The following is a 16,381-nucleotide window of genomic DNA, read 5'->3' on the forward strand; positions in this document are numbered from 1 at the left end:
CAGATTTCATGAGCTTTTTTCAACAGTGGCTTTCTCTTTGCTGCTCTTCAATACAGCTTCGACTGGTGAAGAACCCGGGCAACAGTTGTTGCATGTACAGTCTCTCCCATCTGAGCCACTGAAGCTTTTAACTCCTTCTGGGTGGTCGTAGGTGTCTTGGTGGCCTCCCTCACCAGTCTTCTTCTTGCCCGGTCACTCAGTTTGTGAGGACGGCCAGCTCTAGGCAGATTTAAACAAGTTCCATACTCCTTCCATTTCTTAATGATGGATTTAACTGAACTCTGTGGGATATCCAGTGAGTTGGAAATCGTTTTTTAGCCATCTCCTGACTTATACTTTTCAATGATCTTTTCTCCGAGTTGCTTGGAGTGTTCTTTTGTTTTCATGTTGCAATTGTAGCAGGAATACTGATGGACCTCCCAGACAGGTGTTTTTATACTACAATCACTTGACACACACCAACTGCACTCAGGTGATCTCCATTTCACTGCTGGCATCAACTAACTGGACCTCTGTTGAATTAGGTCAGTCACTTTAAAGGGGGTGAATGTTTATGCAAACACTTATTTTACACATATATTTTTAATTAATTGACATTAGTTTGTAAAAATCTGTTTTCACTTTGACATGAAAGAAGCTTTTTTTGAAAATTCTTGTCAAAAAAAGCCAAATTATATTGACCATGATTTCATGTATAAAAGCAACAAAAGGGTGAAACATCCAAGCGGGGTGAATACTTTTTATAGGCATTGTATCATACCAAGATGCAATGCACATAATATGAATCGGCACGACTTGAGCTTTCCATCAATACCAGTTACTTTCCTGTGTGACAAAGTGTTGTAGAGAATGATCATTTTGAGATGACATCAAATTTAATCATCGTAATAATCACAAATCCGCATCCATGTCCACACCCACTACTCCTGATTAAATTACACATGGACTCGTTACTGCATGAGTATGAAACACAAATCACAAGACAGCGGGCAGCCAGAGTTTTGTATTGATGAAACTCACATATTTGTACGCAGAAATAATCACGGTATGAAGACAGATCAAACATCTGCAGATTCATATTTATAGTCATTACTTTACTGATTTTCCAACTTGAGTACTTCATAGTTGAATAAGTCCCAAACTCCTGATTGTTTTACAACGTTTATCAAAAACAACAGCAGAACTTACCCTTTCCAATGATAGTGGTTGTTTCTTTAATTTTGAAATTACACACAGCCTTATGTTGTCACCAACATATGGCTGACATTACATTGCACTTGGTATGAAAATGTAAATAATAATGTGTTTTTGGGGCAACCCAGTAGTCAAGTTATTACTACACATGCCACATGGACTCGTGTGCTCTGAAAAGTGCCCTGGTTCAGGTCCCAGCCATCCGAACCTTTGCTGCATGTCATTCCCCTTCTCTCTTCCCGACATTTCCTGGCAATCACCACTGTCACTATCAAATGCATGATATCTCTGGCTCTTCTGCATCAATTTTAATGCTGCCTCGAGTTAGTCTGACGTCAGTGTTGTTGACGTACAATGTTAAAATGGTGCAGTATTCTTAAAACCCTCAAAAGACCATAATGCAACGCAGCCAACGACAAGACATTTTGATAACTGTACTATTCCGATAACTCTATCTACACAGCTGAATGCAGCCATGCTCTTGAGACTGTCTCAAGTGGATGTAGACAGGATGGGTTGAGAGAAAGGGTTTGGGCTCACAGATCTGTCACAGATCAAGTGCCATTTAAATGCCAAATCCGACACGTCTCCTTAAACTCCGTCACAACGAGCTGCAAAGAACTTCATGCTTCAAGTGTCATAAGTCTGCTCGTCTCAGCCTTCAGCATCCACAGAAAACACTGGAAAACCAGACAAGAGGATGTTCCCATGACACAGATGCAACACCCCTGCTGCAGTTGTTACCTCATACCCTTCTAAATGCACACACATAAATGTATATATAAATTGCTTTGGGATAAAAGTGTCTCACTGACACCCCTCCCTTTTTTTCACAAATTTTTTTTTTTCTGTCTCTTCCTCCTCTCTCTTCCCCTCTGTCATCCTCTCCAGTCTCTTTCGATTACAACAGTGGTGATTCACCTTATGAATCACACGCAGATATTTGAAGGTTTCAACCCACATAACTCCCCCCCCTCCTCCTCCTCCATCCCTCTGTTTTCTCCCTCTGTGCTAATCACTCCATTTCTTGCTTTTCTTTCTCTTTTCTAAGTTTTAGTCGGTGGCAGGCAGGATTTGTTTCATCTCTGCATCAGGGATAAAGAAGAGCCAAAATATAAGAGGGAACGTTAAACAACCTCTATCTACATCCTCTTTATTCTCTGCCGGCTGGTTATAAATCACCTGCACTTTAGCCAAGTACAACCTATAATTATAATTCAAAAATATGCTTTTTCCCTGGTTCCACACTGACAGTCTACACTGTGCGCTCCCAGTTGGTATTTATTTATTTAATTCTCGTAATCCTCTTTGGAGAGTGTTGATGCGGTGGATTCTTTTGCGTCAGACTGCTGACTCCGGTTTTAAATAACTCCCACCATCACAGTGAGTCAGGTCCTATCGTTCACAGCCACAGCTCGTCACCACTGGATGGGTCTTATCGGAGCTACTCGCTGTTGCACACACACACATACACCGATAGTGTCCCATGTGCACGTACAAATACACACCCACAGCGGCTCATGACGTACATCCAGTCACATTGTCAGTGGGGGGGCGGTGAAAAGTGCTAGCCGGTCAACCAGTTTGCTGACGTCACTGAGGATTAAGCCCGACTCTCTGCAAGCAGTGAGCATCTGACATCCTGTTCTGAAAAGAAAAGTAATTGTATTGATCAGCTGCAGGAATATATACTGACTCTGTGTTGTGGGGATTTGTTTGTGCTCTCAGGTCTGGTTGCATTTCGACAGCACCTTCAGAACTTGGCGAGGACCAAAGGCATCCTGGAGCTAAACAAAGTCCAGATGCTGGTGGAGCAGATGGGCTCCGGGGAAGGGGTCGCCATGGGCCCCCTGGGACCACAGCACCACTTGCACAACCTCCTGGAGGTTAGTCCTACTGCATAATCACCCAGAGACACGCAAATATTCTCCAAGATCCTTTTCTTTCCAAGCCTGTTCTCAGCTTCAATGCTTCACTGTCCTGACCCCATGTTGCCCAGAAAACAAAAACAGGCACCCAGGCTGTTGTGTAACCCCAGGAGAGGCAGCCAACTGTGGCTTGTTTACTGTCTCCCGTCCTCCCTGGGGCCATTCGGAGCCGAGGTCAAAATGAATGCAGCCATTGTTGAAGTCAGTCAGACTTACCCGTAGTAGTGACAAAAAGTACAATCACACAAAAAACGGGCACACATACACACGAAATGAAACGCACTGCGGTTTGAGTAAAGTCTGTTTGCTTTCCTCTAAAAACTAAATAAACACACCAAATCAATTGTGAAAGCCGACAAGATCTAGTTGTTTTCCTTTTTTCATTCTCTCCATAATGCAATAAAGCAGCTCTTTGACGGTTATGATGCTTGAGCCCCATCATCCTTTTAATTTGCTTTCATTTCATTTACCTGATGTGTAATCCCGATGGTACATGCCATTGACAGACCAGATCAGTCGCCACACAGGCATTTGGGCAGGAGACAGCGAAGGTAATTCAGTTAGACGACACAATGAAGCAGCCAGACCTTAAGGCAAATTTATCAACCGACAGGAAGAAGGAGCTGGGCCCTTGAGCTTTTGAGTACACGTGCCTAAACATCCCTTGTTCTGCTGCTTTATGTTTTGGTTGAAGGGTGAGGCATGCAAGCAGCAGGAGGGCCTAGCTTTATACCAGGGTGGGCCGCATCCGCCTCTCCTGTCCCGCAGACAGAGTTTGGAAACACAGTACCTCACTCACAGACTACAGGTACAGTCTAACTCACATTATGACTCTGTTCAATGATCAACTGGTTCATTCAAGTTCATAGAGCTGTCTTATCAAGTCAAATGACTGCATCGCGTAACATTTCAGTAATATCATTTGGAAATTGAGGAACTAACAGCTCTGCCACGGTACAACAAAGATGAAACTGTTAGTCGACGGTTACCATGGTAATTATCCTGAGCACGGTCATCAGTCCCAATCTCTCTTCTGCCTAGAAGGCCAACGTCTTGGCTAACAGTCCTGCTAGCTGCCAACTTTTCTGTAAGGAGACCCCTCGAAGTTTAGAGCAGCAGCTGCAGGAGCACAGGTAAATAAATCACACTGTACACATCTCCTCCACACCTCCATGTTTTACTCCCTCTTTTCCATCTTATAAAATATTTCAAGGTTTTTTTTTTTTTTCTGTAGGGTTCACTTGGAGTTGAGTTATACATTTTACTACACTGACAAAAACCAAACTTTCTGAAACACCCAGGGATGATGTCAAAGCCACGATTTCCAGCCTGATGATCAGACCGAAGCTCCATTTTGACTGCTGTCATCCATTCAACTTAACATCGTGTTGTTAGTCGATTTCATGTTAGCAGATTATTTTTGTTTTTTGTTCTGCAGCTGGTAGTGGCAGTTAACATTTTCCATATTGATCGAAGCAGGAGGTCGACTTACGACTTGATGTAGACACTTTATTCTGCTGTGCTAATCACATCCACGCTTGTCACCATTTTTCTGTCACAATATTTAATGGATGTAAATCTAGCTATGTAGGAACACGGTGTCCCCATTCTTAATCCCATTTACGAAGCTCTGATTGGTCGATTGTTTCTCCAGCCGTCGCTGCAGATTCACTGAAGAAATAGTGAAGCGATTAAGTCGTCTGAGACCAACTAACAATTACCCCCAATTGTACAAAACATGCATTCAGCATACCGGTTTCTCAATTCCCTTTTTATTCTACATTTTGCCTACAAGTGCTTCTGGGAACATTTTGGAAGCTTTTTGTTCTTCTTGATTTAAAGTGTTGTCTTGTTCTAAGTTGCTGCGACTGCTCTCCCCGTAGACTGAACCAGAAGAGGATGTACCTGCAGCAGCCACAGGGCATGGGGCTGCAGGCCTACTTCAACCAGATGCAGATAGATGAAGGATCCTACCAGACAGGCAGCCCTGCTCTGGACCCGGTGGCATCACAAAGTTCCCCTCAGGGCCCCCCCATGTCAGCCACCCACCAGCCTCAGCCCCAGCAGCAGGGCAGTCCTCAGGCTTCACCTCCCTTCAGTCACACTCATAGCTTGAGCCCTTTGATGGAACCCGGCGAGAGCCTGGTTTATGATCCCTACATGAGCCATCACCACTACACCCAACACCTGCTTCCTGGATCTCACCTCCACCACCAGCTCCACCATCCCCAGCCTCATGAGGCCTCTGCCAGCGGCCTGGGCTTCAGCTACCCTGCAGGCTGCGAGCAGCAGGCCCTGGGGCCCTGCGGCGATGTTCTCCTCCCAGAGCAGTACGAGTTCTCGCTGGATCCCACCCTGCTGCCCCCACCTGCTCCAGGAGAGGCTGATGCCAGAGCTGTGGCTGGTTTGGGGCAGTCAGGCGGCCTGGGCCTGCCCGAGCTGCAGGACTCCCTCCTGGACAGTGAGATGATGGAGACGGTGGACTCGCAGCATGGCTTCGTACTGGTCAACTAAAGCCGGCTGACGGGGCTAACAGAAAGCCGTATTAAGCAACGAGAACCTACACAGCATTAAGAGCAGAGGGGATATAGATGTAAGTGGAGGCCATAAGCGTAGCAACAAGGAAGGAAGTGTTCATTCTTGTTCAACTAATACAAACTTCATTTCTTAGTTGTGACTGAACTTCAACCGTTCTACCAAAATCCTCCCGTAACCTACCTCCCTTTCTCCCTCTACTCGTCAGTTCTCGTTCTCATCAGCCCTGTGAGGCAGGAACAGGCCCGATATGTGGCAAGGTGTGAGCTTCGCCGTGCTGACTTGGCGAAGCTGCTGTTGTCACGTACGTTGTGCCACCTGTGAGGGCTGCGTGGTGCAGCCCGGTGGAGGGGGGAGGGGGGGGGGGGGGGGGTTGTTTGCTGCACCTCCCGGAGGCTGCGAGAGCCTTTTCACCTAGAAATGGTTTGGAAGTGAACTAATTTAGAAATGACTTGAGTGGCAACCAAAAGCACAATGGATGGCCAGTGCTTTTTGTATTTCAAATAGGACACCATTGACAACAATAGACTGGTTCTCAAAACACTTTTGTGCTTTTTTTTTTTTTTTTTTTTTAATTCCGGTAGATAAAAAAAAAAAAAAATTAAAAAAAACTCAACAAGAGAAAATGGCCCTCATTTATCATAGAACCATGAATTTCACCACAAATTCAAGTGTTAAAAGTTGTTTTTGTTTTGTTCATTTTGTAGAATTTATCAAAGTTATTTACACACTAATTTGCAAAGCCTAACAAGGTGGTCACGCAAAGGTTTCAACACTAGCATATACACTATTCCTTCAAAAAAACTCAACTTTTGTTTGTCATAATGACAGAAACAAACACCATAAACAAGCTACATTTGCGCTTTTAGCGGTGCTAAACTCTCTCCAAGCTCCTCTTTTAGTCTGACTTAGTGTTGGCTATGTAAACATTTTTTGTTTTTGTTCTTTTTGTAAATTGTAACTACTGATCCTGATTTATTTCTGACACTACTGAGTTGCTTTTCCACCTTTTTCCATCCGCTTGCACACACTTGCCTGCTTTCATCGCATTCAGTATGATGAGGATAATTACCAGTTTTGGCAGGCAAAATGGCCACGCGTCTGTTTAACAGTTGAATTGTGGGTCATGCGTTTGCCTGATAAATGAGGGCTAATGTAATTAACATGTTAGATTGAGAAGTTGCGGTGTTAAACAGTCCATGTTATTCTATTTTTGTGGCAATACTGAAGCAATATTAATCCTTAATGTTGACTGATTGTAAGTGGAAGCCTCGCCTGTACAGCCAACTCTGATTGGCTCCCGGGGACCTCTGAGTCGTCAGAAGTGACATCACTTGAGCTGATGATGTAACCAGGAGTTAATCTCTTGTCTCGTTTGTCCTGGAAGTGCAGGGATAAGCCCGCAGACAGCTGTACGGAAGCGACTGTGCAAAAGTTTTAAGCACGAAAAGTAAAGTGAGGATGTTTTCGACAACAGTCATAAATAGTTATTATTTAATAGTTAACTTTGTACAACGTGCTGTAAACAATATAGAAAATAAGTCGAGCCCATATTTGGTGCGAACACCCTTTGCCTTTCAAACAGTAGCAGTTCTCCTCGGTACACCCGCACACAGTTTTTCAAGGTACTCGGCTGGTTGGTTGTTGCGAGCGTCTTGGAGAGCTTCTCAGTTGCTTCCAGCTCTTCGTGCGATCTCCGACTGCCCCGGCGGTGTTGAGATCAGCGCTGCAGAATGAACGTGGGACCGATCAGACGGTAGAAGGTCGTGGATACGAAACTAAACATCTACGCTCCTTAAAACTTTTGCACACGCTCGTGCGTGATTGTTTGTTTGTGCAGTTTGGAATTCAGATTTACTGCATCCATCACAACAGTTGTTGTTGTCATTAATAAAAAAAAAAAAAAAGTATTGACAACTAATATAAAAAAAATAAATAAGAAAAAACAAAACACAAACCCTCAGTGCAGTTGTGGCTTTTAGATTGATCCTGGTTTACATCATCAATGTTCCAGTCTTGCCTCCGTGTTGTTTTAATGATAAATTATGTTTATGATAATGGCGCGGCCCCTAAAGATCCCCTGCATTCGATTTCATGAAAGAATGTTTCCTCTCTGACGTTGAGGCTGCTGTGAGACGAAGACCAGCAGAACATCAGTCACCTGACACTGGATTTAGTTGTCTGACAGCAAGCAAGCAACAAGACGAGAGATTTTTTTTTTTTTTTTTTTTCTTACAGCACTTAGACTGTGTTTGATCTACTTGAAGCACACGGATGTATGTTCACTGACAGATGACGACGATTTTAAAAAAAACAAAAAAAACAAACAACTCCAATCGGAATAACAGGAACGATGAACGTCACGGGGTTGAGATGAAAGTGCTGGACTGTGACCGTCTTGCCGGACTGCGTGACCTTCAGTGGTCATGGGGCAAACTGTAGAAGTGTTTGTAGTCTCTTCAGCCTGCAGACGAAGCACTCGCTCTAAAGTTTGCAGACTGGACTGAGCACACATCTTACAGAGGTCACAACCCGACCCCGAAGTAAAGAGAGGGGGGGGGGGTCTGACTCAGAGTCTTTAGTAACGTGGACCAACTGTTGCTGCAGTCCTGTCCGAGACTTAAAGGAAAAATCCACCCCAAAATGTACTTTCACTGTTTTACGGCAGATCCGTACTGCAACTAATGATCAGATAATCTGTAGATTATTTAATTAAATGAATTGTTTGGTCTATAAAAAAAAATGTCAAAACAAAATGCTCGTCATAATTTAGGTATTACCACTCGGTTGCTATATTCAGATGGATTTATCTGACCGATCACAAAAACCCCGAATTTGTAATATAATTTCTGTCGTTGACTAAAGCAATATGTTGATAATCATAATCGTTGCCGTCCACTTGTGTCTGCTTTACAGCATCCTCACGCTGTTGCCAAGTTTTGATCTCCGGAGCGAGGGCTTAGTGCGTCACCCTGGCATTTAACAGTCGAATGGGCAGAGATGCTAATAAATCCAGCAACAACAGCCTCAATAGGCCGGAGTCCGCAAGACGTGTTGCAAAACGGGTCTTGCGGCTGCATTAGTCGTTCCACCCTTCAGTTTACAAACTAGTCGGCGTGTTTATACGGTCGTACACCCACATTTTATTGACGGAAGAAGCTCACGCCCAGCTTGTGGGTCGTGTTGAAAATGTCCTTTTACAAAGAAAGAACTGTACCGAAGTGTGAGAGGCCGGCCGGAGATGAAATTCATTTCTCTGAGGTTTGTAGAGCATTAAATTGTCGACGCCGATGGTGCAAGTGCATTAAAGGGTGGATTTTGGCCTTCGAGTGAATATATTGACGATCGTTTTTCTTTTTTTTTTTTTTTTCTTCAATGGTCAGGCTAAACGGCGACGGGATGATCTGTGGAAGTAGAATACTGGAGCACTTTGACAACAAGGGGAAGAAGAGGCGTAGCGAGAGCGGAGGAGGTGGGGAAGGTTCGTACCGCTCTGCTGTTTCCCGGCAGATGAAACGAACAGTAATCTGTAGGAAACACCTTTCTCCTCTCTCTCTTCCCCACCAATAATGGACACAAAACGCATTTCTTTCAAAGAAAGACCACATGTAGTAACACTTTATTTGATTGTTGATTTAAATCCAAGAAAGTGTAACACTTCTCAGTTTACTATGACGAGTGTTCTTTGTACAGAGTAGGAGTGTAGTGAATCGTCAGTGCACGCTCAGGTTGCACTGAGGTGAATTTTGTGTTGAACGTGACTAGTATTCAGTGTGCCTTTTACTTTTCGTATTTTCAATCTAAATTAAGATTTTTAATAGCACCATTATTTCTGGTTGTACCCTTTCATCTTTTATTTTGTTATGATTACTTCTTTCTTTTCTGTATTTTTTTTTCTTCTTCTTTTTTCTGAAAGTAAGTAGAGCCAGGTTTTACAAAGGTACAAAACCAAAGTCCCTCAGAAGTTTCCCTGTACGACCCACCGTGTGGAGTTTTGGAGCTTCTTCGTCAGCTTCTCTACCGTGCTTCTTTTTTTTTTTTTTTTCTCGTTGGTCAATCGGTGTATGCCATTTAAAAGTATTATAGCAATATTTCTCTAGTTGAAGACTAAAGTCATGAAGATTCTAGTGGATGTGTTTCCAAGTATCATAATTTCACCTCCTGCTGATAAAACAAACAAAACAAAAACAAAACAAACAAAAACAAAAAAAATCAAACTATCAATAGAAATCCAGTTTTATATTTACCTTCATTGATGTTGACCACACATAAGCTAACTTGCTGTTGAGATTAAAAGGTTTATTGAGCAGAATGACACTTGTGTATGTTTTTGTGAGCGCTTTGACGAGTCACTTAATTTGTGTTGTGACAGCACTTTGGGGGGTTACCTGGAAAAATGAATCACGCCGAGCGGAGTCCGTTGGCCGACGTTAACTACCAACTTAAAAAAAAAATAATAATAATAATTAGGATTAATACTGTCAACAGTTCTGGTTATAAATGTGATGCATATTTTCCTATCACAACATACAAAGGTTCAATGCGGAGGATTTAGGAGAATCTAGTTGGAAGACGTATACTACTCATATTTGTGTTTTAATTGGTGTAATAATCACCTGTAATAAGACTCGTTGTGTTTACAGTGGACCCCGTCGTATCTGCCTATTGGAGTAGATCTCTGGAGCAATTCATAATTTAAGAAAAAGGAAGCTAAAGCACGTAATCCAGTCCCTCGAGGAAATCGCGATCATTAACGCAGATTCAAACAAACTCCACAATATTTGCGGGAGTTTGCCATTTTTTAAAATTTAATTTAATTTTTTTAATTCCCGCGATTTTTCTGCAAAACATGTCGTCAGCAGAAGCTGAACGTATTGACAGAATAAAGTACGTATTTTCAGACAAAACTCGCTTTATTTATAACACAAATAACTCCTCATTTACAATCGGCACGGTCCTCCTCTTCTCATCTCACCAAAACAAAGTGTTCACCGGAGGAAACCAGAACAAAGGGGGGGGGGAACCGGAAGTGGCGGGGTTCGCGGAAAATGTAGCCTTCATAATAAAATGTTCCAATGAAATGCTCATTATCAATGGACGTCGTTACATATCGCTGCATGCTGCAGGAAATGTATACACACGTCAAGATATAAGAGACTGCGCTTTGTTCTGGTGAATAAAGTAGGCCTATGTGTTGAATTAAACGTGAATTATTTAGCATCTTAAGCTCTTATTTTGACAGCTGATGTAGTCGTTGTTTCTTTGTGACGGTCAGAAACTGGGTGCATTTGACTTAATGCGGCGCTGCTGACTTTAAAGTGATGCATGCTGGACTTCCCACATTGTAAAATGGTTAAAAAAAAAAAAAAATTTGGTCCGATTTAAACCGGCGCTACAAAACGTCACGAGGTCACGTGGTATTTAAAACATCGCGGGAGCAACGCAGCTGCACCTCCCATGTGAGGACACCACTCTGTCTTGATAGGTTTAAAGTTTTACATCTGAACATAGACACGTTGTAGTTTTACTTCCAGCAAAAAAAAAAAAAAAAAAATGTATAAAGAAATTGTTTTGCGCGTGGGCGTGGCCAAATGGCTCGCTGGCGGCCTCGAAACTGCATCCTCAGCACCTAGTTTCACCGACACACGGCAAATTCGTTGGATATATATCATACCGACATGTACAAAAAAAGTCTCTTGGCATCATGACTTCAACTAGCATATTTTGCGATAGTATGACTTTTTTTTTTCATGTTTTGGACATGCTATGGTATAGACTTTTTTTCATATTTTTTAAAAAAAATTTTCCCTTTCAAAAAGGGAAAATTTCCCTTTCAAAATTTCCAAAAGGGAATGTTTCACTTTCTATAGTTTGACTTTTTTTTGCATTGGCAAGCAAGTGTCCAGTGGGAATTGAACCAATGACCTTCTCAATGAAAGGAAGCAGCACTAACTTTTTTATACTTTTTTTTTTTTTTTTATCAAATTTCATTTCAAAATTTCCGAGAAAATTTCACCTTCAAAATTTCCAAGAGAAAATTTCACTTTTAAAATATCCAAAAAAGGGAAAAATTCCCTTTCAAAATGTCCAAAAGAGAAAATTTCACTTTCAAAATTTCCAAAAAAGGGAAAAATTCCTTTTCAAAATCTCACTTTTGATTGTATGACTTTTTGAATTGACAAATGTGTGTGCAGCAGGAATTGAACCAATGACCTTAATGCAAGGAACCAGCACTCACCACTACACCATTGTGCCTGGGATACTGTGGCTTTCTTTCGTGATTTTGACGACATGCTTTATGACTCATTTTTTTTTTACATTTCAGACGACACGCTATGGTATGACTTTGCATTGTCGTCCAAAATATGAAATAAAAGTCACACCATAGCATGTCCTCAAAACCACAAAAGAATATTACAGCATCACAGGCACAGCGGTGCTTTGGTTAGTAATGGTGCCTCTCGGTCAGAAGGTCGCTGGTTTGATTCCAACTTGGAGCCATGCTCGTCATTTCCATGACTTCTTTTAAATATTTTGGACGATATGTTTTCGTATGACTTTTTCTTCATATTTTAGATGACATAATATAGCCTTAAGTTTTTAGGGGGGTTTTTTTGGATGACAAAAAACCTCACGACAGTATGACGTTTTTTTCATATTTCGGGCTAAATACTGTAGCCTTAAGTTTTTTTAAAGTAAGTGATTTTAAGTGGGGTTTTTTTTGTTTGTTTTATTGATTTTTGGGACAAATGCATAAATGTCTTAAGCTGGACTCATACCACGACCTGCTCACTGCTTTTCCTGAACGACAATCCAGCCTTGACGTAATGAAGTCATGTAACGAATGTCATTTTATTTGCGGTGCTCGTAGCTTTGAGAAAGAACAAAACAGTGTTAAGTTCTCAAAATCTTTTCAGCTATGCATTGTTTCAGGGTGCAGCCAGTTCCATGTTGTCATTGTGTCATTTTTCTTTTTTTCTTTAACCAACAATACAAAACCAACAGGAGAAAATTTCAAAGGGAATACACGACAAAAGTCCATCCACCAAAACAAAGAGCAGTTAATCCCAGAGAACATTCTGTGACACCGTCAGAACTAAATATCCCGCCCGCAAGCATGTCGTTCACCCGTCGGCCCGCAAGAGGACGCTGTGTCAGCGTCACGTGTTGCCTCACCTTGGCGTGTGAAAAAGCACACGCGTGTGCGACCCGTGTTCGAGAGAGACATCGTCTGAACAAAGTTCAACGAGGGGGGAAAAAAAAAAAAAAAAAGTCCATACGGGAAGGAGGCCGCGGTGATCGGACGGAACAAACACAGGATGAGCGAGCGAACGTCGACGCGAGTTCCTCTGAGGTAGCGCAAGTACATAACGAAACATATTTAACTTAACGTAAAGAACGCTCAGCGCCTTAAATGACGCACATAAGCTACAATGCAAGGTAAAAACAAAAATGCCTCCAGGCAACACAAATTGCTTTCCAGAATGCGAGTACAAGTAAAAAAAAATTAAATTAAAAAAAGCTGAGCCACTGAGAAACTTCCAGTCTGCTTCAACCAGCTGAGCCACTGCAGTGGTTTGCAGAACTCTTTTATACTCGCCGTTAACAGGCAGGAGGGACTGAATAATTCACCTCCGCCGATAAGAGCCGAAGCCCCGACCGGTCGCCGAGATCGCTGCTCTCGCATCGCGTTCGGCAGATCTCCACGGCGATCGTCTTGTCAACATTTATCAAACTGCGCGGAACGCGAACACCTTTTTCTGATAGCGGAGGCCCGCCCTGAGACGAGCTCTGATTGGTTGACCTCAGCCGCACATCCGCGAAGACGAGCGTCGGCCCGTGAGCGCACTCAGAGCGAAACAACGCCACGAGACCGCAACGGGAGGGAGGGAGCTCTGAAAGTTGCCCCCGGAGAGCGGAGGTTCGGTCCTTCTCGCGTGGAAAGGATCATGCGGAGAGAACACGTCGATTTAATCTGCCCACTCAGACGGGGAGAACAGCTAATCCCGCTAATACACCGCCAGAGGTAGGTGAGGACGGGGTCAGTGTGTTCATGGAAACCAGGGTCTCACTTCTTTTCCTGGGATCAGACCATGTGGGCAGCACGGTGTCGGTGCTGCAGAGCCAAACTGATAAGTCTGAAACACGCGATCCGTCACCCTCCTCGTGCTTGTATAAAACTCCCCTCTCGCCACTTGATCAGATTTCAGACTTGTTTTTTTTTTTTTTTGCATCTGCGGCCCTCGGTACGAAGTTAATTCGACCCGGTGAGGAGAGCTGAGAGCGAGAGTGGCGTTAAATGAGAAACCGCCCGTGAGGTCTGCTCTCTTTTCTCAACAAACCCCTGCTCTCTGGTACGAGGGGGGAGGTGGGGGAGGGGGGGGGGAAACAAAATAAGACCAGATCAAATGTAAAGGCTATTTTCATATACTTTGAACTATATATTTGAAAAGTGCCAACACGAAGCAAATTTCCCTCAAAGACGCCAGCGTTTACCGGTTCGATGGAGTTATTTGGAGGGTGGATTCACTGCCGCTGGATGCTGTTTGAGACCTCCAGCAGCCTGTCTGTCGCAGACACTTCTTCCCCCCCCCCCCCGTGTAAAATATCACAATATCAGAGGCCTATTCACTCATCGGGCCGAAGTATATAGTAATGACATCAATGGTTGTCATGACAACAGGAGGAGGGAGGATGACAACATGCTACTGCGTCTTTTAGAGCAGGAGATCGCTGCACTGTTCGGGATTAGAGCTGCACAAAATAAAAGGCACAGAGACAAATATTCAAGCTCTGAATGCAGAGAGAGAGAAAAAAAAATGTAACTTTCTTCACAAGCTGCATCTTTTTTTCTTTTTTTTTTTTTTCCTGCTCGCCGTGCCGTACATTAAAAAAATAAAAAACAATTTCAAATCTGCAAATCCCGGTGCAGCGCGCAGGCTTTGTAGTAAGTGGGTCTGACGTAAATGCTGTAACTCTGCCTGGTGTGTGTGTGTGTGTGTGTGTGTGTGTGTGTGTGTGTGTGTGTGTGTGTGTGTGTGTGTGTGTGTGTGTGTGTGTGTGTGTGTGTGTGTGTGTGTGTGTAAGGATTGCCAAAGATTTTCTTATATGACATTAGCTGTTTACTGAAGGTCACACTGCACTCAGGGGTACAAGTCCCACATTTCCTCATCTCCGAATACACACTGAACACATGCTGGCCAGCAGATGGACGGAGTCGGAGAAATCCCAGCACAGATGACCCGGTAGAGGCTGGAAAAAAAATCAGGTCCTGCAGGTTCTGGGCTGGATGTTTGAGTGATCTTCATGTGTGTGCGCTCTCTTGTTATCTGGGGGGGGGGGGGGGGAAGGTTTGTGGAGCTGATAAAGCAGCGCTGCATCAGTGAAAGATGACAGAAAAGAGAAGAGGAGGATCTGAAGCGGCAAGGTGACTTGAGGAAGACGAGTGGGCCAGCGTTCGACTTTTTCCCTGACTGGTGCTTGTCATTTGTCACCCTGAGAGCATCTGACCTCACTGTCTGTGTGTGTGTGTGTGTGTGTGTGTGTGTGTGTGTGTGTGTGTGTGTGTGTGTGTGTGTGTGTGTGTGCGCGCGCGCGCGTGCGTGTGCGCGCGCCGTGACGTGCTGTGCGGGGGCTTTGCTTGACTCCTTCATTATAAATGACACAGTCCTGGGAGGCAGCTGCATTGACGTCAGGGCTCTCAGCTCTGTCAAGAGCTGCTGAAAATCCCCCCCCCCCCCCAACCCCCTCAAATAACAGGATATAAATAAAAAGAAATAGGTTGCTGCTGTTTCATTAATGCCTCGTGAACTCAAGTGGATTTAGGGGGGGCGGATTAGCCTTCGTCCTCAAGTAATCGTGTTTTAATGAAGATCTTCAGCCGGGGGGGGGGGGGGGGATTTTCAGTTTAAAGCTCGGCATGTTGCTCCCGCGACTAGATCTCGTTTAAAAAAAATAATAATAATTAAAAAAAAAAAAACACACACGTCTTCATCGTCTAGATATTTGTGAGGAAACGCTGAAAGTGTGGCTCGGCTGTTGTTGTAGGTCTCAAAAGGTTCCGTCCGGCGTCAAAGCCTCCTCCTACTTTCACACCGTCTCTTGAAAAGCGCATCCCGCCTCTTCAAAGCTTTCCATAATGTCAGTGGCTCACGGTTTGGGTCTCAGTGGAGCAGCAACGTGCTGACACGCAGCAGCCACGCCGACCTTGTGCCCCTTTTACAGTATGCTACGGTATTGTATGCGTAAATGTGCTCCGGCAGCGAGGTACGCAGTCAGAGGGGCCGGAGGGTGGAGGGTTGGGAGAGCACTCGGCTCCAAGGAGGGCTCGTGGGAGATTTGGGGAGATTAATAATAATTTTAAAAAAAATTTAAAAAAAAAAAGGCTGAGATTCTCATAAAGATCTCTGCCATGTGATTTATTGCCCTAATCCTCTCTGTTGACTGCTCATTTGAAATGAACCGAACCGATGGAGGGTGGGGAAGTGGGGTGGGGGGGGCATTACGGATGTGCTGCATGCGGCAAAAAAAATCAAAATAAATACGGTGTGATTAAAGTCCCCGAGAACTTGTCAAAAGAAGACGCAAACGTGTTTCCTCACGCAACACCTTGCAAAGACAGACAGACATTTTTTTTTTTTTTTCCTCTCCTCCGCCCAGCCCTCCTTTTCCTTTTTTTTTTGCAGGGTTCCTCCTCCCAGCGGTAGTCGGGTGTGAGGGCAGGT

At 43.8% G+C, this 16,381-nt stretch overlaps 1 protein-coding gene across 3 annotated transcripts in view; it reads left to right on the forward strand.

Annotated features, from left to right (window-relative positions):
• sik2b (salt-inducible kinase 2b) overlaps positions 1-9,969 on the forward strand; it is a 51,680-nt gene extending 41,711 nt beyond the window's left edge. For 2 of the 3 annotated variants that reach the window (XM_069690489.1, XM_069690507.1), the window contains exons 12-15: positions 2,923-3,080; positions 3,817-3,930; positions 4,164-4,255; positions 5,006-9,969. In XM_069690489.1, coding sequence (XP_069546590.1) covers positions 2,923-3,080; positions 3,817-3,930; positions 4,164-4,255; positions 5,006-5,636 — 995 coding nt within the window. In that variant the 3' untranslated portion in view covers positions 5,637-9,969. The remainder of the gene's footprint in view (positions 1-2,922; positions 3,081-3,816; positions 3,931-4,163; positions 4,256-5,005) is intronic. The other variant, XM_069690498.1, reaches the window with a different exon arrangement.
• Positions 9,970-16,381: the final 6,412 nt, after the last annotated feature.

The sequence above is a fragment of the Brachyistius frenatus genome, unplaced genomic scaffold (assembly GCF_029030835.1).
Source record: "Brachyistius frenatus isolate BFR_SWC_R1_liver_20210118 unplaced genomic scaffold, ASM2903083v1 Contig_1, whole genome shotgun sequence".
Classification (NCBI taxonomy): Eukaryota; Metazoa; Chordata; class Actinopteri; family Embiotocidae; genus Brachyistius; species Brachyistius frenatus.